The sequence below is a fragment of the Nicotiana sylvestris genome, chromosome 3, assembly GCF_000393655.2.
Source record: "Nicotiana sylvestris chromosome 3, ASM39365v2, whole genome shotgun sequence".
Classification (NCBI taxonomy): domain Eukaryota; kingdom Viridiplantae; phylum Streptophyta; class Magnoliopsida; order Solanales; family Solanaceae; genus Nicotiana; species Nicotiana sylvestris.
Window position 1 is genome coordinate 47,110,044 of NC_091059.1, and position 24,978 is coordinate 47,135,021.

At 41.9% G+C, this 24,978-nt stretch overlaps 1 protein-coding gene across 1 annotated transcript; it reads left to right on the top strand.

The window, feature by feature from the left end:
• Nucleotides 1–22,616: 22,616 nt before the first annotated feature.
• LOC138887310 (uncharacterized) lies at nucleotides 22,617–23,108 on the top strand. Its single transcript, XM_070169040.1, has one exon. It carries the CDS (start codon nucleotides 22,617–22,619, stop codon nucleotides 23,106–23,108), a length of 492 nt encoding a protein of 163 aa, XP_070025141.1.
• Nucleotides 23,109–24,978: the final 1,870 nt, after the last annotated feature.

Genomic DNA, 24,978 nt, shown 5'->3' on the forward strand with positions numbered 1-24,978 from the left:
AATGGGCCGAAACTAAAGATGGGCCGTAGGTAAAGACTAGTAGGTCGGGGTTAGGTGATTCTCAAAATTGGGATTTGTTGGAATTTACACTTGAGCTTTGATTTAAAGTAGTGTAGACCAAAATTGGCTTGAATTTCCCTTTTAAAATTGGAAATGAGGCGTGCCGTGCCAAATAAAATCAGAAAAATTGCATGGCCCTCGTTTAATTAATCTTGTTTATCCTTAGACATCGAGGCGTGCCATTTAACGAATTTTCCATGGCCCTCGCAAAGTTGCAAATGCGTAATTACTTAGGTATGTTATTTTAATAATTTACCCTCTTAAACTCGGGTGCGTATTTATGTGATCCAAATCCAAATCTCAATAACGTAATGTGTTGCGGACCGCGGGTGCATTTATGTGATGTGGTTCAAGACACATTTTAAATGACGTTGCAATCTTCCTTTAAAAATGAATAGAAGCGATTAAAAATTAAAATTGAACTATAGGCTAAAACATGTGTTAAAATCAGATAATAGGCCAATTATAACAATTGAGCGACCGTGCTAGAACCACGGAACTCGGGAATGCCTAACGCCTTCTCCCGGGTTAACAGAATTCCTTACCCGAATTTCTGTGTTCGCGGACTGTAATACAGAGTCAACCTTTTCCTCGACTCGGGATTTGAACCGGTGACTTGGGACACCATAATTATCCCAAGTGGCGACTCTGAATTTAATAAATAAATAATCCCGTTTCGATTGTCCTTTAATTGGAAAAACTCCCTTATACCCTTTCGGGGAGTGTAGGTAAAAAGGAGGTGTGACAGCTCTGGCGACTCCGCTGGGGATCGAACCCAGAATCTCTGGTTCAGGGTTCAAGAATTCGAGCTTAGATGAATTGTTATATTTGGTTTTATTTATTATCTGATTTTATTACATGTTTGAGCCTAATGTGCTAAATGTTGCTTTTTACCTCTTTGATATTACCTGAACTGTATATAAACTGCTACGAAACCCCTCTCTTCTCTCTCCCGAGGAGTGCACGCTGGTCGTGACTTCTTTCTGTTAATGTCATATCTTAAATAGAACGAGGTTCGGACAAGTTGTAAAGTCAGATGATCTTTTGGTTATCGGTACGCAGCCCCCCCGACTCGAGTTGTCCGCTCGGTTAAGCCAGGTCTAGAACAAATAAACCCAGGTTTTCTAAACTTAGTACAACAATACCTCATGCCGGATCCCTAGTAGGAACGTTTGTTTGCATCATGTGCATTTTGACTTTGGAGACTCAGCACAGGGGTTGGGTTTGTCTAGGACAGGTGTACTTAAAATGAAAAGACCATCCTGATGCATCTTACTTGCTACTTGTGCATTTATTTGCTTCGGAGTCGCATGCTTACCAGCTTTTGAATAATAGGAGAAAGTGACAAAAAGAGAACAACAGTGTGAGGGCTAAAGATAATCACCTGTTTTGAAAAAAAAATGTACTGAAACTCTACCGAAATTTTGAAAATAAAAAAAAATTGTTTTATTTTGAAAAAAAAAGAAAAAAAGAGTTGGTTTTTGTTTTAAAATTTCCCGAACTACGCCAGTTTGATTCTCACAGGGTGTGGGATACGTAGGCAACCCCCATCGAGTCCAACTTCCTTTTTGCAAAAATAACCCAAAAGAACAAAAATTTTAGTTTTATTTGAAAATAATTAGGTTATGCGATTCTTGCCAGAAATAGCCGAATGTCCCTAAAAGGGCGCCGGAAGGCTGCTTTTGCAAGAACAGCCGTCTGTGGTTATTTTTTCAAGGTTTTCACCGGCTAGCCAACACAGCCTTAAAATCTTCGTCTTCGAGGTGCTGAAAGGCCGTATTTACAAAACCGGATTTTATTTTTAAATTGAAAAAAAAGTGTCAACTTTGTCTTTGAGTGAAATGAGTCTTGATTTTTTTATCACCCTAATAAATATGCAGAATGAGCACGAGTCCAAGTTTGCCGATAACAGTCAGGAACAAGATCCCTTTGGAGTTGCATATGTGGTGGGAGGATCTGGGAAAAACGGAGATAAGGTCAATCTACATTTGGGAGGTCTCACCAGGTTGTTAAAAATTAGACCTAGAGGAGATATCATAAAGGCTTTGGTTACGTTTTGGGGCCCGACCCATAACGTATTTCACTTCTCGGATTTTGAACTCACCCCAACCTTAGAAGAGATAGCAGGTTATATGGGAAGTACTGAAGGGCTGAGGCATAAGTATCTGATCGCTCCAAGAGCCGTTAACTCTCACAAATTCATGGATTTGCTAAAGATAAGCAAGGGAGTCTCGTACTCCGAGTTGGAGGGTGGTTTTTCCACTCTACGTTTTATATACCAGAGGTACGGGCATGTAGGAGGGTTCAACGATCCGGAAAGCGGGGTTTGTAGCAAAGGGACCGAACAAAATGGGATGAGCATAGGCGTTTCGCCTTCATGGTAGCTTTCCTAGGCCTTGTGGTGTTTCCCCGAAAAGATGGGAATATCGATTTGCAGGTGGCTGGAGTCGTCAAGGTCCTGATTACCAATGCCAAGAGCACTCTTGCCCCTATGATAGTGTCTGAGATATACCGAGCTCTCACAACTTATAAAGCTGGGGCGGATTTCTTTGAGGGATGCAATTTGCTATTACAGATGTGGATAATCGAGCACCTGTGTCATCGCCCTCAGTATATGAGTTACGTATCCACAGAGAAAAGTTGCATTGAAGAGTTTGACACAAGGATTTCAGGGTTCAAGCTGCCAGAGGGGTTCAGAGATTGGGTATCCCGCCTTCATTCCATCACTGCGGGACAAATAGAATGGACACTAGGTTGGCTTCCTGTTGAAGAAATTGTGTATATGCCCGCCACTAGTCCTTACTTCCTCCTAATGGGTCTGCGAGGTATTCAGCCCTACGCTCCTTACCGGGTGATGAGACAGTTGGGAAGGTGTCAGGTGATTCACCCAAATGAAGATCTTAGTGTTTATGCGGTCGAGGTTAGTTCCAACGGCCAATTTCATGAAGAAATAGTTCATTCTATTTGGAACGAATGCCAGTATTTGATGGTGAACACTCGAGTGCGTGACCTATCTAGAGGCGAAGTCTCACCCGCCTATCTTGCCTGGTATAGAAAGAAGAACACTGCAAGGGCCGAACCAGAAAGACCAACCAAAAGGCCTCACATTCAGGAATTCGTTGAGGCATCGCAAGAACAGTGGGCTTGGTTGGCCAAGGAGAATGAGTACAGGGCCACAATAGGAAAGTTGGAGAAACAAGTCAAAGAACTTCAATTCGAGAATAGCTTACAAGCCGCAGCAGACGAAGGTGAAAAGAAAAAGCTAGCCAAAGAAAACAAGGCCCTCCGAGCCCAAATTCAGAAAATGAAAGTAGCAGCAGAAAACCTCGCCCGAAGTGCCAAAGATGAAAAACTTATAGGTAGCCTAAGGAAGAAAGTGAGTGACTATAGTTTTGATTTGAACAAAGCAGAAAGTGAACTAACCAGGATTCGAAAGCAGTTGGCTAAAAATGTGGATGAACGGCATGCCTGGTTAAGCAGTTGAAAGAAAAGTACGACAATGAGGTTGCAGGATTAAAGAAAAGGGTCATCGTCACGGAAAACAAAATGACTAAACAGACGAAAGATTTCAAGGTTGAAAGGGAACATTATATACAACATTGGCACAATTAGAAATAGATTTGCAACAACTTCAGGAGCGAAATCATGTGGCCGAGCAAACTTTGGAAGCCAGGGCCCAGCAGATCGGGCGTTTGTTGCAAGAAAAAGGAGTCATAAGAGAAAGAATTAGAACCATAGCCAATTACATTGTTGTGAAGTGCCAAGACTGTAAGGATATGACTTGCACCACCTTCTTCACGGCAGTAAAGATATTTGTTAAACAGATAATGAGTGACTTGGATAGGCTTCAAAGGGATCTTGCATATAGGCTCGCGGCGAGACCGAATGATGTCCCGCGGGTACCAGGAGCTTTAATGTATTCATGATTTTTCATTTGAGTCTGTATTTCCTTCTTCGTTAGAGTCTGTCAGTTGTCTTGAGTCAGTATTTTCTTTCTGCTGGAGTCTATCAGTTGTTTTCGAGTATGTATTTTCTTTTGTGGGAGTATGATTGTCTATATTCGGAGTTTGTATTTCGTCCTTGCATCAGAGTCCGTTAGTTTCTTTTGGAGTCTATTAGTTTTGAGCCTTTGTAATCAAAGCATGCTTTTTATGAAAATTGAAAATCCCAAAAATGTTTTATTATTTATTTTTTATTTTTACACTTATCTCCAGAACTACACTCGGTCTGATTCATGCGGGGTCATGATACATAGGCAATATCCATAGGATTCGACCATAACCAAGAGAGAAGAAAAAGAAAAAAAAAGAGAAAAAGAAAAGAAAAGAGGGAAAAATAAGAAAACCAAGAGAAAGAAACAATGGCAAAACAAGAGGGAAATGAGAGGATAAAAACAAAGAAAAGCAAAGGCCAGAATGAAAAGAGAGAAAATGGTGAAAAGAGAAATTGCAAATGGAAATAAGGAAAAGTCGGGATGACGCAAGCAGCCGGTCAAATACATAATAGAAACGGTTAACTGCTTAGGTGCATTCATTTCCCAAAATGTTCGGTTACCAATTTGTTAAAGCCCTAATCACTAATAAGGTTGTTGTTGATATACTGAGTTCAGGCAGGTGGTTAGTTGATTGGCATTCTGGCAACTCACTCCTATAACACCCGATCGAAAGACAAGCTGAACATGGCCAACCAAGAACCAGAGGTGAGTATTGTTGATCCGTTAAAAGAGGTGGAAGAATTGGATGTTAATACGATGAAGGAAGAGATGTATAAGTTAAAGAAACAAATGGCTGAAATGTACCAACCTGGGCAAAGGGTCATCCACCACCGGTTTATCCTGCCAACCCTGCTTATATCCCACCATCAGCCCAACCTCAGGAGCCTCCCACTGCGAACTCATCTCCAGCCTTTCCCCTCTACCAACAATGCTATGGTACCACTTCCCATACTTCTCAAGCTCCACCACCCAAACAAGTCCCATACCCTCCTCCACCAGTCACTCCCATTTTGTGGCACCTCCATCTACTGCATTACACCAATCTTCCAGTGAACCGCTGTTCCAGACCCACGACAACCAGTATTATCCCCCTGAACCCACCTTCAAAGTTCCAGAACCATATTCTTACACGCCCCATCTTGATCTCCCAGCAGAGACAGAGAAGCCACCCAAAAATCCCGAACATGAGGAGATGATCAGAAAGGTCAAGAGCTTAGAACAATTGTTCAGAGATATGAGGGGGTTGGGAGGTCAAGTAAGTGTGGCCTATAAGGATTTATGTCTATTCCCGGATGTTCAGTTACCAGCAGGGTTCAAGATGCCCAAGTTTGATCTGTACGATGGGAATGGTGACCCAGTAGCACACTTAAGAGGATTTTGCAGTAAGATGAGAGGGGCAGGCGGAAGAGATGAATTATTGATGGCATATTTCAGCCAAAGTCTGAGCGGATCGGCATTGGAATGGTATACCAGACAAGATCACAATAGGTGGTACACATGGGACGATTTGGCCCAAGCCTTCGCCTGTCATTTTTAGTACAATCTTGAAATTATCCTAGACCGTCTGTCATTGACGAAGATTGAGAAAAAGCCTGGTGAGAATTTCAGGGAATATGGATTCCGTTGGAGGGAGCAAGCAGCGAGGGTTGACCCTCCGATGAAAGAAAGCGAGATGGTTGATTATTTCTTACAGGCCTTGGAGCCCACTTATTTTGGTCATTTGGTGTCAGCGGTGGGCAAGTCCTTTAATGAGGTTGTAAAAATGGGAGGCATGGTAGAAGAGGGACTTAAGTCTAATAAAATCATGAGCTACTCAGCAATTAAAGCAACCACCCAGGCCATCCAAAACGGTACTGGGGGTGTACTTGGGAAGAAAAAGAAAGAGGATGTTGTGACAATTGGGTCGGGAGCTTGGGTCGGATCCAGGGGCCCTTCACATTAATATAACCATCTTCGACCCTATCACCAAACTTACCACCACACTCTATATAGCACACCACGACACTACTACCCACCGCCAGATCCCTATTTTTCTGTCTATCATGCACAAATATACACTCAACCTCACGCGCAAGCACAATGGCATGCGCCAATCCCACAAAATACATGCCCAACTCCACAAAATGCCTATCCATCCCTAAGAGCCTACCGAAATCCCCCTGGAACAGGTTTCCGGCCCAATCAGGCCATCAAGAATGAGAGGTTGCAGAAGAAGAAGACTTTTACTCCATTGGGAGAATCCTATACCAGTTTGTTCCGCAGGTTGAGGCAATTGGGTATGCTGAGTCCGATTGAACCAAAATTGCCAAATCCTCCCCTGAGGAATCTTGATCACTCCGTGAGTTGCGAATATTGTTCTGGTGCCCCAGGGCACGACACAGAGAAGTGCTGGCAATTGAAAATAGCTATTCAAGAGCTCATTGATACTAATCGGATTGAGGTCCAAGCTCCGGAGGCACCTAATATCAACCAGAACCCATTGCTAGCTCATCAAGAGACGAATATGATAGAGATATTGCATAAGGAAGGGGAGCCTAAGAAGCTTTCACAAACTGTCATGATGATTCGCTCCAGCGAAGCCAGGTCGTTCGAAAGGTCAATAAGTGAGAAGTCTGCTATCAAGTTGAATGGGGCAAATAGTGAACCATATGTGGTGGTCAAGAAGGGTTCCTCAAGTGACGTTGCAGGGAAACCTGAAAGAGCGAAAGTGGTTGTGCCAGGAGTGGCGAACAAGCCTGTGGTAATTGTGAAGGGTGCCCGCACATATCCTGTCATTATCAAGCCGGTAACTTAATTACCAATAGTCAACAACAAAGCAATCCCGTGGAATTATGAACGAGTGACAGTGACTTACAAGGGGAAAGAGGTTAAAGAAGAAGTTTGTGAGACCCATGGTTTGACTCGATCAGGGGGATGTTTTTCCCCTAAAGAGTTGAGAAAAGCTAAGACCTCCAAAGATAATCCAGTATTGGCAAAGAAAGCTGTGACCGAGGAAGAAGCAGAGGAGTTCTTGAGAAAGATGAAAGTGCAGGACTATTCCATTGTGGAACAATTGAGGAAAACACCGGCTCAGATTTCATTATTGTCATTGTTGATCCATTCAGACGAGCACCGTCGGGCTTTGATGAAGATCTTGAATGAGGCCCACGTTCCTGACAAAATCTTAGTAAACCATTTGGAGAAGATAACTAACAAGATATTTGAGGTAAACAGAGTCACTTTTTCTAATGATGAGTTGCCCATGGAGGGTACTGAGCACAATAGAGCCCTCTATCTGACGGTGAAATGCGAAGATTCCGTGGTTACTCGGGTACTAGTTGACAATGGTTCTAGCGCGAACATTTGCCCCCTCTCCACTCTGAACAAGTTGAAGGTGGATGATGAAAGAATTCACAAGAACAGTATCTGTGTTCGGGAATTCGACAGTGGAGGGAAAGATTCAGTTGGGGACATAGTGCTTGAGCTTACAATAGGGCCAGTTGAATTTACTATGGAATTCCAGGTGCTCGATGTGGCTGTTTCTTACAATCTGCTGTTAGGTCAACCCTGGATTCATGCTGCCAATGCAGTCCCGTCCACTCTGCATAAAATGGTTAAGTTTGAATGGAATAGACAGGAAATTGTTGTTCACGCCGAAGATAATTTGTGTGTTCCCAGTGATGCCATTGTTCCATTCATAGAGTTTGAAGACGACAAGGGGCCATGGGTTTATCAGGTTTTTGACACGGTATCGGTAGAGAAAATTCCTGAAGGGAAATGCATGCCAACTCCAAGGGTAGCTGCTGCATCAGTCATGGTAGCCGTCAAAATGTTGAAAAATGGTTTTGTACTAGAAAAGGGTTTGGGTGCATATCTACAAGGTATCGTACAGCCGATTTCTCTTCCTAAAAACCTGGATACATTTGGTTTGGGATTCAAGCCCACAGCCGCAGATGTAAGAAGAGCCAGAAAAATGAAACAGAAGGCATGGCCCTTCCAAAGACGGTCCCGCATCTTTCTAGATCATTTGTCAGGCCTGGTACCAGAAAGCTCCCAGTGACGACGGTTCCCAGTTCAATGGTTAATGTGGATGGAGATTTGATTGAAAAATTCGAGAGGTTATTCGCCGATGTGAACATGTTGGAAGCTAGAGAGGGTTCGAGTAAGGCGGATGTGCAATTTGTTGGGCCCAGTGCAAAGATTAACAATTGAGAAGCTACTCATCTCCCCACCAGGAAGGAGTTTTGGTAGTTTGCTTTGATTTTCTTTCAGTTTATCTGGATTACTCCAGGGTTGTAATTTAGATGCTATGTTCGGTCCATTTGGATGCATAAACCTTGTTATCTTTAATTTCAATGAAATGCAAGTTCCCCTTTTCTTCCTTCCTGATAGTTTTATTTTTGTTTTTCTTTTCTTTCTTGTACAGTTCTTTTTATGCTGGCTTCAATGATATGACATGCATGAGGAATCTCCAACTCAGTCTTAAAAGCCAATCTAATTCTGAAATAGTAATTCAAGAAATAGAGTGTGATGGAGAATCGGAATATGACGAGGATAAAGCCTTTGAAGAGATTAGTAAAGAATTAAGCCATTTTGAAGAAAATCCCAAGCCTAATCTAAGTGATAAGGAAGAAATCAATTTAGGGGACCAAGATAATGTCTGGGAAACTAAAATAAGTGTCCATCTTGAACCACAACTCAGAGAGGAGATAATTAAAGCATTGTTCGAGTATAAAGATGTTTTTGCATGATCCTATGACGACATGCCGGGTCTAAGCACTGACTTGGTGGTTCACAAATTGCCCCCCAACCCGGCATTTCCCCCTGTCAAGAAGAAGCTGAGGAAATTTAAAACTGATATGAATGTGAAGATTAAAGAAGAGGTCACCAAACAGTTTGAGGCCAAGGTCATTCGGGTCACCCAGTATCCTTCCTGGTTAGCCAATGTTGTGCCTGTTCCGAAGAAGGATGGTAAGACCAGGGTGTGTGTTGATTATCGAGATCTCAATAAGGCAAGTCCCAAGGATAATTTCCCATTGCCGAACATCCATATATTGATCGATAATTGTGCCAAACATGAGATTGGTTCTTTTTTGGATTGTTATGCGGGCTACCACCAAATCTTAATGGATGAAGAGGACGCAGAAAAGACAACATTCATCATGCCCTGGGGAACGTACTGCTATCGGGTCATGCCATTTGGTTTGAAAAATGCTGGGTCAACCTACATGAGGGCAATGACGACCATATTCCATGACATGATACACAAGAAGATCGAGGTTTATGTGGGTGATGTGATTGTAAAGTCTAGAAAGCAATCTGACCATGTCAGAGATCTGAGAAAGTTCTTCCAAAGGCTTTGCAGGTACAATCTCAAGCTCAATCCTGCAAAATGCGTGTTCAGTTTTTCGTTTGGGAAGCTGTTAGGATTCATAGTCATCCCCCAAAGAACAAGACTGAGGTGATGAGTCTATTGGGGAGATTGAATCACATCAGCAGGTTTATTGCTCAGCTCACGACAACTTGTGAGCCTATCTTCAAATTGTTGAAGAAAGATGTTGCGGTCAAGTGGACAGATGAATGTCAGGAAGCATTTGATAAGATAAAGGGGTACTTGTCAAACCCACCTGTGTTGGTCCCACCAGAACCAGAGAGACCTTTGATTCTGTATTTGACGGTTTTGGACAATTCATTTGGTTGTGTGTTGGGTCAGCATGATGTTACCGGCCGGAAGGAGCAAGCCATCTATTATCTCAGCAAGAAGTTCACATCTTACGAGGTAAGTACACTCATCTTGAGAGAACGTGTTATGCCTTAACTTGGATAGCCCAGAAACTGAAACTTATTTGTCATCTTATACTACTTACCTCATCTCTCATTTGGATCTGTTGAAGTATATCTTCCAGAAGCCTATGCCCACGGGAAGGCTCGCAAAGTGGCAGATTTTGCTCACAGAATTTGACATCGTCTATGTGACTAGGACTGCGATGAAAGCACAAGCATTGGCCGACCATTTGGCTGAAAATCCTATGGATGAAGAATACGAACCTTTGAAGACCTATTTCCCTGATGAAGAGGTAATGCACATTGATGAATTGGAACAGATTGCAAAGCCAGGATGGAAACTTTTCTTTTATGGAGCTACTAACATGAAAGGCATTGAGATAGGAGCGGTACTTATTTCTGAAACAGGGCATCACTACCCTGTTACGGCTCAGCTTCGGTTCTACTGTACTAACAACATGGCTGAGTACGAGGCATGCATCTTGGGTTTGAGGATGGCTGTGGATATGGATGTCCAGGAAGTCTTGGTCTTGGGTGACTCGGACCTTCTGGTGCACCAGATTCAGGGAGAATGGGAAACACGAGATTTAAAACTCATACCGTACCGACAATGCTTGTAGAATCTTTATCAACGGTTCCAATCAATAGAGTTCAGGCATATTCCAAGGATTCACAATGAGGTCGCCGATGCTTTGGCTACTCTAGCGTCAATGTTGCACCATCCCGATAAGGCTTATATAGATCCTTTGCAGATTTAGATCCACGATCAACATGCTTACTGTAATGTGGTGAAAGAAGATCTCGATGGGGAACCTTGGTTTCATGATATCAAGGAATACATCAGGATGGGGGTGTATCCAGTACAAGCCACAGGTGATCAAAAGAGGACAATTAGGTAGTTGGCAAGCGGTTGTTTCTTCAGCGGAGGAGTTCTTTAGAAAAGGACTCCAGACCTTGGGCTGCTGAGATGCATAATGCTAGGCAGGCTACAGCTATTATGACCGAAGGACATTCTGGAGTCTATGGACCACACATGAGTGGGTACGTGTTGGCAAAGAAGATTCTCTGAGCAGGTTATTATTGGCTCACTATGGAGCGAGATTGTATCAGTTTCGTGCGTAATTGTCATCAGTGCCAAGTGCATGGAGATTTGATTCATTCTCCACCATCTGAATTACACATGATGTCTGCACCGTGGCCTTTTGTTGCATGGGGCATGGATGTCATTGGGACAATTGAGCCATCGGCATCAAACGGGCACAGGTTCATTCTGGTGGCCATAGACTACTTCACCAAGTGGGTAGAGGCTAAAACATTCAAGTTTGTAACCAAGAAGGCGGTGGTTGATTTTGTGCACTCAAATATCATTTGCCAGTTTTGGATACCAAAGGTGATCATTACAGACAATGGGGATAATCTCAATAGTCATTTGATGAAAGAGGTGTGTTAACAGTTTAAGATTACACATCGTAATTCCACCCCATATAGCCCCAAGGCGAATGGAGCAGTCGAGGCAGCCAACAAGAATGTAAAGAATATACTTCGAAAACTGGTGGAGGGTTCTAGGCAGTGGCATGAAAAGCTGTCGTTTGCATTGCTGGGTTATCACACTACTGTCCGTACTTCAGTAGGGGCGACTCCATATTTGTTGGTGTATGGCACCGAAGCAGTGATGCCCGCAGAAGTGGAAATTCCATCCCTTTGAATTATCGCGGAGGCTGAGATCGATGATGATGAGTGGGTCAAAACTCGCTTGGAACAATTGAGTCTGATTGATGAGAAAAGATTAGCAGCAGTGTGTCATGGCCAGTTGTATCAACAAAGAATGGCAAGAGCATATAATAAGAAGGTGCGTCCATGGAATTTTGAAGTGGGTCAGTTAGTATTGAGACGTATCCTTCCACATCAGGCTGAGGCCAAAGGCAAGTTCGCTCCAAACTGGTAGGGGCCATTCATCGTAACTAGAGTGTTGTCAAATGGCGCTTTGTATTTAATAGATATAGAAGGCAAGTGTGTAGAAATGGCCATCAATTCCGATGCGGTCAAGAGATACTATGTATGATTTTCTCTGGTTAATTTATATTGTTTGTACTTGGCATATTTTTGAAGATTTGGAATGACGAAGGCATTTTGTTCTGCTATCTAAACACTTTATACTTTTTTATCCCCTTTGAGCCTTATTTATTTTCTTTCATACCCTCTTTCGGAATCAATAGCAAATATCAGAAACACCAGCGTGAAAGATAAGTAAAGGAAGAAGAGAAAAGAGAAAGAAAAAAAGAAAAGAAAAGAAAAATAAAATAAAAAGAGAAAGAAAAAAAAGAAGAAAAATAACAAAAAGAGAAAAAGAAGGCAAAAAGAGAAAGAAAAGAAAGAGAAAAGAGAAAATCACAACAACAAAGTAATTCCTATGAAATGAACTACGTTCAACCTGATTCCTTTTAAGGATACGTAGGCAGCCTCACGGTTCGGTCTCATCGAAATAAAAATCCAAAAGTCCCCAAACAAGAAACTGGGGTAGAAGTTGTGGTTGTTGTCAGAAATCTGATTCCGAAGGTTGTAATTTTGAACCCATTCGAATTGTTTTGAGCCTTTGATATCCTTTCTTTCTAACCTTATCCAAAAGCCCACATTACGGTCCAAAGAAAGACCTTCCGATCAGTCTTCGAGAGATGCCAAGTCAAGCAAGTGGAGGTGATTCATATCAAGGGCAACACTCTGGTCCAAGCAGAAAATATTGAAAATGAGAGAGTCTTATTAGTGAAAACCCTCACGGGCACCATAAGGCGACGAGAGCTGAGAGAAATTAAAAATGAGAGAGTCTTATTGGTGAAAACCCTCACGGGCACCGTAAGGCGAAAGTGAGTTGGGAGATGAACAAATGAGAAGGGCTTATTGGAGAAAACCCTTCAGGGCACCACAGGCCGAACAAGGTCAAAGTTTTGGTGAAGAAATCAGGTTATGGAAACTCCGGGGCAGCAAAGTATGGCAATTGAAAGTTGATTGGTCGGACAAATTGGGCCGATTAATCCGAAATACATGTCATGATCATTGGTGCCAGCTGCTCCACTCAGATAAGTCTCTTTTCTTTTTCCTCTTCAGATAATCTTCCAGTTTTGGATTTTCTTAACCTTAACTCTGAAAGTCATTGCATTTCATTCTTTTGGGATTATTTCTTTAAGATGTTCCCAATGTCAGTTCTGTTTAAGCAAATAAGAAGGAATTTTAAAGCTCACTACCAGCTTCAAAAATTGCAAAGCACAGTGCGGCCAGAGTATACCGAAGATGGCATGATGTAAATCGGGATAAGGTGCCAGCAAAAGTCCCATCAGCAGAATGATTTAGTAATTTCATGGGAGATGCAGAGGTTTAGTTAAAGGGGTCAGAGGTGTGAAACAATGGTTCAGGTATAGAACACCCGGGTCATCCGAAGTCATGGGGGTTTGAAAGTCAGTCGAAAAGTCAAGCGGTTCTTAGCCGGTGCAGAGGAAGCCAATCAAAACAAAGCATGACAGCGGAGAGGTCTTCAGCAAAGAATGTCGTCAACTAACCATCACATTTTAAACTGACAAGATGTTTCTTTGATTGAAACAGGGGCATAAAAATTCGGTTGTTCTGGGGAAATCCATCGTAGGAGAAAGGAAAGCATCGTGATAGGTTTGATTTCTGATTCTCAGGTCCCGCCTGGATAATGGAATTTAATTTAAAAGTTCTCAGGACCCTCCTAGAAAATGGGACCTAGTTAAAATTCAAAACAATCACGAGTAGCCAAGTCTAGCATAAATGTACCCCAAGGAATATAAGTTTGTTTCAAAGTTTGCATGTTTAAGATAGGATTCAATTAAGAGTTCTCAGGACCCTCATGAATAATGGGATTTAGTTTTTAAATCTTCAGGACCCTCCTGGATAATGGGATTTAGTTTTTAAATTCTCAGGACCCTCCTGGATAATGAGATCTAGTTTTTAAATTCTCAGGACCCTCCTGGATAATGGGATTTAATTTAAAATTTTCAGGACCCTCCTGATAATGGGATTTAACTTTTAAATCTTCAGGACCCTCCTGGATAATGGGATTTAGCTTTTAAATTTTCAGGACCCTCCTGGATAATAGGATTTAGCTTTTAAATTTTCAGGACCCTCCTGGATAATGGGATTTAGTTTTTAAGTTTTCAGGACCCGCTTGGATAATGGGATTTAGTTTTAAGTTCTTAGGACCCTCCTGGATAATGAGATTTAATTTTTTGTCAGGACCCTCCTGGATAATGGGATGTAATTTAAGACTTAGATAACAAAATGTAGCAGGTGTCACACCTTTAGAAGATATAATTTAGATTTTAAAGCCATCATTTAACTAGGAGTTTCAGGACCCTCCTGGATAATGGGATTTAGCTTTCAGATTCATAGAGATATTTCGTAACATGTCAATTAACACTCAAAGATGTGCCCATCCACCAAACTGGGGCAGAAAATTTTCTTTGTTTTTGTCTATTTTTGTTGAAATCATGCGCCCACCTGGATAACAAGGGAATACATTTCAAGTTCAGCAATCAGGCGCCCATCTGGATAACAAGGGAATACATTTCAAGTTTTGGTAATCAGACACCCACCTGGATAACAAGGGAATACATTTTCAAGTTTCAGCAATCAAGCGACCACCTGGATAACAAGGGAATACATTTCAAGTTCAGCAATCAGGCGCCCACCTGGAGAACAAGGGAATACATTTTCAAGTTTCAGCAATCAGGCGCCCACCTGGATAACAAGGGAATACATTTCAAGTTCAGCAATCAGGCGCCCACCTGGATAACAAGGGAATACATTTCACGTTCAGCAATCAGGCGCCCACCTGGAGAACGAGGGAATGTATTTTTCAAGATTCAGCAATCAGGCGCCCACCTGAAGAACAAGGGAATACATTTTAAGTTTAGCAATCAGGCGCCCTCCTGGAGAACAAGGGAATACATTCAAGTTTCAACAATCAGGTGTCCACCCGAATAAAGGGAAAACATCTCAGATTACAATTCAAGGCGGCAACAAGGGGTTCCACCGGGAGAATACAAGTCAGCAAGTCAACAAGAACCACAAGAGCAAGTTTGAAGATGTAGATAGGATTCTGTAATGTATAGATTATAGTCTAGTCTAGCTTCTTTTTATTTTATCATGGTGTAATAAGGGGTTTAGTAAGCAGCAACAACAACAACAGCAAAGTCACAGCTTCATGGTAGTCCCAGCTACCAAACATTCCTGAACTACACTGACCTAAGTCCTTTTTAGCCAAGGATATGTAGGCAACCTTGGAAGCAGGGTGCGGTCAAATCTTTCAAAAATGCTTCTCACGGAGTATTCAAACGGGCAAAAATCGCTCGTATCCGCTCACTTTATCTTTGCACGAAAACTCTTCGTGTTTTCGGGCAAAGAAGGGAAGTTGTGAGCACGTGATTTTTGCCCTATATTAATTACTCCCATAAATTCAAAAACAAAATAATTTCTTTCAGTGTTTGCAATTTTGCGGATTTTCGTGGCATTCTGTTAATTATTTGCATTTTTGTTTGTACATTTTAATTAGTGAAAAATACAAAAAATATGTTGCATTTGCATTTAGGATTAAATTCTACATTTTAAGATTAATTATTATATTAGGTGTTTTATCAAAAATGAAAATCACAAAATTGGTTTAATTTTGCATTTCTAGCCTTTTAATTATAAATCAATAATTTCCCTTTTAATTTAGAAGTAGTTAATTTTTGTAAATATTACATTAGGGTTTTAGCTCAATTTAGTAAATTAATTATTTTTAGGAGTTTTTAAGTTAAGTTTTAATTAATTAAAAAGGAAAATAAAAATAATTAAATAAAAGACAAGGAATGGAAATGAAGGAAAGGAATTTGGGCCAAAATTAATTGAACTATATCTAAGCCCATACATTTTGCCCTAGAACCCACCCAATTTTGGCCCAAACCCGCCCCAATATCCGGTCCAGCCCCACCGCCCAACCAAACGATGTCGTTTGATATCCCCAGATCTAAGCCGTTGATCTCTTTCAATCCAACGGGCGAGAACTGGTTTCCCGTTAGTATATTAGTGTCCAAACGCACCCCCTTCCCCCCTCATCATCTCTTTCACAGAGACCCCAACCTACAAACCCTAATGACGCCTCACCATTTCCACCGCCTTAGCCCGGTGGCGCCACCTCAAATCCACACCAGATTCATTCCATAACACCCTCATCCCCCCTTATGTCGAATCCGTCGTTGGTTTTCCTCGAATCACCATGGAACTCGTCGAATCTTCAATCGAAAGTTAAGACCAAAACCTAACTTCTCCCAAATCACTCCCAAATTGATACCTCGAAACCCCAACGATCCCCTCCTCCCAAATCCCGGGTCAGTTTCCCTCGAATGTTGCCCGGTCTTCTCGAATATTAGATCAAACAATAAACCCTAAAATCCCAAGATTTCCGAATCAAGATTTCATTGAAGATTTTAGGTCCATTTTGACTTTATTCGTGTGTTTCTGATAAAGAACACACGATTAATCTCAAACTGAGCCGAAAATTTGAAGACTTGAAGATTCGTCACCATTCTTTACTGGTCCGAGTTGTTTTTAGGTATTTTGCTCTTCTTTACCTTTTGTTATTTAACTTCTGTTTCCTTGTTCTCTTCTTACCTTCTTCTACTCTTTCTTTTAGTTTTCTGATTTTGAGTTCCCATTTTTTTTTCATTTCTTCACACTGTCTGTATCTGCATGTTAGATTTAAGTTGTGTTTGATTATCAGTTGGGTCCTGTCTTCAAGTATGGATAGTTTGAATTTTCATTCTTGTTTTGGGCTTAATTTTGTTCCGAGTCATTAGGTTTCTGAATTTTGAACGTTTGGGTTTTTGAGTTTTTCTTCATATTAATTGGGTTCATAAGGATTAAATGGCCCAAGAGGGAATTGAATTGGGTCTACGCAGACCCATTAATTTGGGTCAACTGGACCCGGGTTCTTCCTGGCATATAAAGGGTAATAAACAGTAGTGTGGAGAGTAGTATAGGTAATTGGGGTAGGGAATCTTTGTGTAACTGAATGGGAAGCTTCAAGGAAACTGGGATTTGGGACTATTTTAAAATTCTGAATTTTACATTAGGGGTAGGTGAGCTAAAACCAAAATTGAAAGGGGGAAAAATGCAAAGACTGATATCTTTAAGCTGCCCTAGTCCCTTGCCTATAAAGGCATCCAAAACTTGCCCTTCAAGTCAAACCCAAAAAAAGACCCAAGAGATAAAAATTCTGAAAAAAATAGATGGCTGAAAAATTACTGTTCCATTGAGTTTTCTTCTATAATTTTGAAGTTTTCAACTTCTGAACCAATTTTTGATTCGCCTGGGTTGGAAATGGATTGAACTCGGTTCTTATTTAAAAGTTCCAATTGGTTCTGGTTGTTTGGTTTGGTTAGCTGCATCCTCTGAAGATTTAGAATTTCTGGAAAAATTGCTGAACTTGTACATCTGAGTAGAAAAATGGTTTAAGCTTGTTTGAATCAGTTTTCTGAAGATCCCTTCCTGTTCCATTGGTTTATCCTGGGTTGTTCGCCATTCGTTTGGTCAAATTTGAGCTAACTACTGCTGCTTATTGCTGATTTCTCATTTTCTGTTTTCTTTTTTCTTCCCAGGTATTTCTCTATCTCTGAGCAACAAGCAAATATTGACTATGTGATTCAAGTGAAATCTGATGAAATGCAAGCCATATTTACTTAGTTTTCTTTATGTTTCTTCTACTGCCTTCCATGTTCTGTAGTTAGAATTCAAAATGCAAGTGTTAGTTTAGGCTTTTACCTTTACTGTTCGCATACCCTGAATCTGCGAGCAAACATGCTGCTTGTAATGAACTTTGGACTCTAGTCTTAAAATAAGTTTGGATGTGTCGAGTAAGGAAGCTATTAGAACTTTGCAACAAAGGTTTAATCTCATGTTTTGGGTTGGAGATTTTGTTCAGTTTATGCTAAAGATCATACATGTTCAACAACTCCTTACATTTCATCTTCTATTTCATGGAAGTTGAAACTCTTGTTTTCTCGTTCATGGCAAAATGGCCTTATAAGACTCTGTTTATTTGTTATGAATAAAAATGTTCAGGAACCGTTAGTGGGGATGAGGAAATATGAATATAACCATCAGTTTTGAAATGATGGCTTTGTTATATGAAAACAATTGTTTAAAGATTGATATTTGTGACATAATTTTTTTGCAGTGGTTGAATCTAGTTAGTTTGTCTCAATATAGTAAATGTCTTGGTATTGGCAAACATCATTTTCTCATTTCTTGCTTTGGTTAATACAATACGTTAGTGTGATAATTTTGTTTCTTAATTAAAATCAGTTATGGTTGCAAATAAGGAATTTAGTGGGATTCAATTTCTAAATGGGCTGAAACTAAAGATGGGCCATAGGTAAGGACTAGTAGGCCGAGGTTAGGTGATTCTCAAAATTAAGATTTGTTGGACTTTATACTTGAGCTTTGATTTAAAGTAGTGTAGACCAAAAATAACTTTGTCCAAACAGAATGACACACAATCATATTCTCCATTCTACAATGTTGCATTTCCATAACCATGTCCCCCCGCAAAACTAGTTAGATTTTATAAAAAACTTGAAGGTGTGCCATATTAGATAAGCTATAGTATATGGCCATAAAAAAATTGGCTTGAATTTCTCTTTTAAAATTGAAAATGAGGCGTGCCGTGCCAAATAAAATTTGAAAAATTGCATGTCTCTCGTTTAACTAATCTTGTTTATCCTTAGACATCGAGGCGTGCCATTTAGCGAATTTTCCATGGCCCTCGCAAAGTTGCAAATGCGTAATTACTTAGGCGCGTTATTTTAATAATTTACCCTCCTAAACTCGGGTGAGCATTTATGTGACCCAAATCCAAATCTCAACAACGTTAGGTAAAATGTGTTGCGGATTGCGGGTGCATTTATGTGACGTGGTTCAAGACGCATTTTAAATGACGTTGCAATCTTCCTTTAAAAATGAATAGAAGCGGTTAAAAATTAAAATTGAACTATAGGTTAAAACATGTGTTAAAATCAGATAATAGGCCAATTATAACAGTTGAGCAATCATGCTAGAACCACGGAACTCGGGAATGCCTAACACGTTCTCCCGGGTTAACAAAATTCCTTACCCGGATTTCTGTGTTCGCGGATTGTAATACAGAGTCAACCTTTTCCTCGACTCGGGATTTGAACTGGTGACTTGGGACACCATAATTATCCCAAGTGGCGACTCTGAATTTAATAAATAAGTAATCCCGTTTCGATTGTCCTTTAATTGAAAAAACTCCCTTATACCCTTTCGGGGGGTGTAGGTAAAAAGGAGGTGTGAAACTATGTGTTAATTGTTGAGTACGACGTATAGGTGTGGTGACGAGTATCTATACGTTGGTGTCAAGCATGCCTGTGAGTCTTATACTATGATTGTTGTGACTCCGTTATGTAATGTCTATGCTTAATATGATGATTATCAATGTGGAACAAGGCTTATGGAAGTATTCTTGGTAATTGAACATTGTAGAGCATTGGCTCAAGTTGAGATTTATGATGTGAAGTGATTGTGGAAATGAGGAGAGGTTTATGATATTGTTTCCTTTGCTAGGATGTTATTACTTATGATATTGTTTTCCTTGCCGGGATGTTATTGCTTATGATATTGTTTCCCTTGCCAGGATTCTATTGTGATTTTTATTGATTCCCTTGCCCGAATTGCTTGTGATTGTTGCTTGGGTAAGGATGAGTGAAAAGCACGAAGGGTGATACCATGTGTGATATTTGTGAGTGAGTGTTAATGCACGAAGGGTGATGTTGTGCTGATATTATGAATGTAAAAGCACGAAAGGTGATGTCGTGCCATGATATGAGTGATAATACACAAAGGATAATGTCGTTCTATGATTATGTAAGGTAAAATCACAAAGGGTGATGTCGTGCCGAATCTATTGATTTTATGGTGAGGACGAGAGTAAAAGCACAAAGGGTGATGCCAAGCACTTGTTATTATCTTCCGTATTCTTGCTCATAATTGAATTATGGTGTTCTTTCTGCTTCTCTACTAAATTTCTGTTAGTACTTGTTATCCCCGCAGCATGTTCCCCCTTCCCATCTTTAACTGCTAGTTTCTGTTGTTATTATTTGTTGTATAAGATATAACTACACAGGTTTATTTGGTAGTCTTGTCCTAGCCTCGTCACTACTTTGCCTAGGTTAGGCTCGACACTTACCAGCACATGGGGTCGGTTGTGCTGATACTACACTCTGCACTGTGTGCAGATCACAGTTCTGGAGCATTTGGACCATAGAGAGGTTGTTGCCTACAGTCCAGCGGAGACCCGAGGTAGTCCTGCAGGCATCTGCAGGCCTTGGCATCCCCTTCTATCTTTTCCATTCTGTTTTTATGTATTTCAGAGACAAATTTGTATTCTTCATTCAGACCACTGTTTGTAGTATTCGTAGAGGGTCCGTGACATTGTGACACCAATTCTAGGTAGAGTTGTATGTTGGATTTTGTACTGGTATTTGGTTAAACTATTAGATTTTGTCTTCCGCAATTTCTGTTCATTATGATTATTCTACTGTTGATCACATGTAAATTCGTAAATGTAAAAAGGTTAAGTAAAAAGGGTAATAAAATTTGTAACTTTTGGCTTGCCTAGCTTTCATGAGTAGGCGCCATCACGACTCCCGAGGGTGGGAAAATCTGGGTCGTGACAAGTTGGTATCAGAGCTCTAGGTTGCTTAGGTCTTACAATTCACGGACAAGCTTAGTAGAGCCTGAGGGATCGATATGGAGACGTCTGTATTTATCCCTCAGAGGCTACAGAGTTAGGAAAAAACTTCACATCTATTATTTCCTGTCGTGCCACTTGATTTCTCAATGCTAATTGAACTTCCACTCTGTTCTTTTCGCAAATGGTGAGAACACGTATCGCTTCATCAACTGACCAGTAGCCCGAGCCCCCAGTAGCAGCTCCTACGAGGGGCAGAGGCCGAGGCCGTGTTAGGGCCTGAGGCAGAGGTAGGGCTCAGCCCAGATCTCAAGCAGTAGTACCAGCGGCGGAGCCTCAGGTTGAGTTTGACGATGAGGTTCCATCCCAAACAGTTCCAGCAGGACAAGCTCAGGTTCCAGAGGGGTTCATTGCCACCTTGGTACTTCAGGATGCTCTGGTCCATCTAGTGGGCCTTATGGAGAGTGTCGCCCAGGAAGGCTTGCTTCCTGTAGCACCAGTCGTCTCTCAGGCTGGAGGAGGTGCCCAGACTCCTGCTACTCGCACCCCAGAGCAGATGGCTCCCTAGTTTCAGACTCAAGTAGCTCCGCCAGTTGGAGTAGTTCAGCCGGGTGTTATGGCACAGACCGGTGAGGGGCCAGCTATGTCTGTTGATGCCTTGTGGAGGTTGGACAGGTTCACCAAGCTTTTCACAACTACTTTTGGTAGTACATATTCTAAGGATCCCCAAAATTATTTGGACAACTGTTCTGAGGTTCTACAAAATATGGGGATAGTGGAGACCAATGAGATCAACTTTGCTTCTTTTCATCTGTCTAGATCTGCCAAGACTTGGTGGAGGGATTATTGTTTGGGTAGACCAACTGGATCACCGGCTTTGACTTGGGATTAGTTCTCTCAGCTATTTCTGGAGAAGTTTCTTCCTATCACTCAGAGGGAGAACTATCAGCGGTAGTTTGAGCATCTCCAGCAGGGTTCTATGACTGTCACTCAGTACGAGACCAGATTTATTGACTTGGATCATCATGCTCTTCTTATACTTCCCAATGAGAGAGGGAGAGATGAGGAGGTTCATTGAGGGACTCGCTCAGCCTATTCGATTACAGATGGCTAAGGAGACGGGAAGCGATATTACTTTTCAGGATGTGGCCAATGTGGCCAGGAGAGTTGAGATGGTTCTATCATAGGGGGGTGGTCAGGGGTCTGACAAGAGGCCTCATCATTCGGGCAGGTTCAGTGGTGCCTCATTTGGAGGCAGTGATTCTTTTGGTAGGGGCCATCCTTCCAGGCCGTTTCATTCAACACTTCAGGCTTATCACGGTACGCCAGGTGGTTGTGGTTCTCATATGTAGTATTTTGATCAGTTGCCCTACGGTGCACCACGAGCTCCTATCAGTGCACCGCCGCTCTAGAGTTTTCAGGATGGTTATTCAGGCCATCAGGGTCAGCAGTCTCAGCAACCGAGGGCTTGTTATACTTGTGGTGATACGAGGCATATTGCTAGATTTTGCCCTCGAGCACCGAGTAGCTCTCATCATAAGGGTTCCCATACCATGGTTCAGGCAACGAGTGTTCCACCGCCCGCTCAGCTAGTTAGAGGTGGAGGTAGAGGTGTTATAGGTGGAAGTAGAGGTATTAAAAGGTCAGGCTGCTAGAGGTGGAGGCCAGCCAGCAGGAGGCCATCCCAGAGAGGTAGCTCATAGTGGTGGGGCCCAGCCCCGATGTTATGCTCTTCTAGATAGGCCTGAGGCTGAGGCCTCCGATGCAGTTATCACAGGTACTGTTCTTGTTTGTAGTAGAGACGCTTCAGTTCTGTTTGATCCAGGATCTACATACTCCTATGTGTCATCTTATTTTGTACAATATTTGGTCATGCCTAGTGATTCCTTGAGGGCTCTTATATATGTGTCTACACCGGTGGGTGATTCTATTGTGGTAGATCGTGTCCATCATTTGTATATAGTTATGATTGGGGGTCTTGAAACCCGAGTAGATCTGTTACTTTTGGATATTGTTGATTTTGATGTCATATTGGAGATGGACTGGTTATCACCTTACCACGCTATCTTGGACTGTCATGCCAAGATTGTGACCTTAGCCTTGCCAGGTTTATCTCATTTAGAGTTGAGAGGGACTCTTGGTCATTCCACCCGTAGGGTTATCTCATATATGAAGGCTCGACGTATGGTTGAGAAGGGATGTTTGGCCTATTTGGCGTATGGTTGTGATCCTAGTGCCGAGGTTCCTTCTATGGATTATGTGCCTGTTGCTTGTGAGTTTCTTGAGGTATTTCCTTCAGACCTGTTGGGTATGACACCTGACAGGGATATTGACTTTTGCATTGATTTGACTTCAGGCACTCAGCCCATTTCTATCCCTCCATGTCGTATGGCCCCGCCAGAGTTGAATGAACAGTTGGAAGATCTACTTGATAAAGGCTTTATTAGACCTAGTGTCTCACCTTGGGGTGCGCCGGTGTTTTTTGACAAGAAGAAGGACGGATCGATGAGGATGTGCATAGACTATTGATAGTTGAACAAGGTCACAATCAAGAATAAGTATCCATTACCGAGGATTGATGGTTTGTTTGATCAGCTTCAGGGTGCTAAGGTATTTTCGAAGATTGACTTGAGATTTGTAGCATCAGTTGAGGATTAGGGCATCTGATATCCCTAAGATAGCTTTTCACACTCGGTACGGGCATTATGAGTTCTTGGTGATGTCATTTGGGTTGACAAATGCCCAAGCAGCATTCATGGATTTGATGAACAGAGTGTTCAAGCCTTACTTGGATTCCTTCGTGATAGTCTTCATTTATGATATTTTGATCTATTCCAGCAGCCGGGAGGAGCATGAGCAGCATCTGAGAGTGGTTTTTTAGACTTTGAGAGACAGTCAGTTATATGCTAAGGTTTCGAAATATGAGTTCTGCTTGAGTTTAGTTGCATTCTTGGGTCACATCGTATCAGCATAGGGTGTTCAGGTAGATCCGAAGAAGATAGAGGCAGTCAAGGACTGGCTTAGACCCGCATCAACTACAGAGATCCGGAGTTTCTTAGGTTTGATGGGCTATTACCATCGGTTTGTGGAGGGGTTTTCATCTATTGCAGCCCCAATGACCAGGTTGACCCAGAAGGGTGCCCAGTTTAGGTGGTCGGACGAGTGTGAGGTGAGCTTTCAGAAGCTCAAGACATCTTTGACTACGATGCCAATGTTGGTTTTGCCCAAAAGTTCAGGGCCATATACAGTTTATTGTGACGCATATCGTATTGGACTTGGTGCCGTGTTGATGCAGGATGGCAAGGTCAAGGCGTATACTTCGCGACAGTTGTAGATTCACGAGAAGAATTACCCAGTTCATGATTTGGAGTTAGCAGCCACTGTTCACGCGCTGAAGATTTGGAGGCACTATTTATATGGCGTGTCATGTGAGGTGTTCACGGATCACAAGAGTCTTCAGTACTTGTTCAAGCAGAAGGAGCTAAATTTGAGGTAGAGAAGATGGCTGGAGCTGTTGAAAGACTATGATATTACCATCTTATACCATCTGAGGAAGGCCAATGTAGTGGCTGATGCATTGAGTAGAAAGTAAGTCAGCATGGGCAGTCTTGCGTATATTCCGGTCAGTGAGATACCGCTTGCTTTAGATGTTCAGGCTTTAGCCAATCAGTTCGTAAGGTTGGATGTTTTGAGCCCAGCCATGTGTTAGCTTGTACAATCGCTCGTTCTTTATTATTTGAGCGTATTAGAGATCGGCAGTATGATGATCCTCATTGGTGTGTCCTTAGGGACGCGGTGCGGCACAGTGGTGCCAAGCAGGTTACATTAGGAGATGATGGAGTTTTGAGGATGTAGAATCGAGTTTGTGTACCTAATGTGGATGGATTTCGAGAGTTGATTTTAGAGGAGGCCCATAGTTCCCGGTACTCTATTCATCTGGGCCGCTAAGATGTATCAGGATTTGCAGCAGCATTACTGGTGCAGGAGGATGAAGAAGGATATTGTTGCATATGTGGCTTGGTGGTTTGTTCCAGAAGATTGAGATTCCTGAGTGGAAGTGGGAGCGTATCACTATGGACTTCGTTGTTGAACTCCCATGGACTCAGAGGAAGTTCGATGTAGTGTGGGTTATTGTTTATAGGTTGACCAAGTCAGCACATTTCATTCCTATAGCAGTTTTCTATTCTTCTGAGAGGTTAGCCGAGATCTATATCTGGGAGATTGTTCGTCTTCAAGCTGTGCCCGTGTCTATCATTTCTGATAGAGTTACGCAGTTTACCTCACATTTCTGGAGGGAAGTTCAGCGTGAGTTGGGCACACGGGTCGAGTTGAGCACAAATTTCATCCTCAGACGGACGGGCAATCCGAGCATACTATTCAGATTTTGGAGGATATGCTC

Coding starts and splice junctions, on each gene's coding strand:
- LOC138887310 (XM_070169040.1), top strand. CDS start 22,617: ATGGACTGGTTATCACCTTACCACGCTATCTTGGACTGTCATGCCAAG.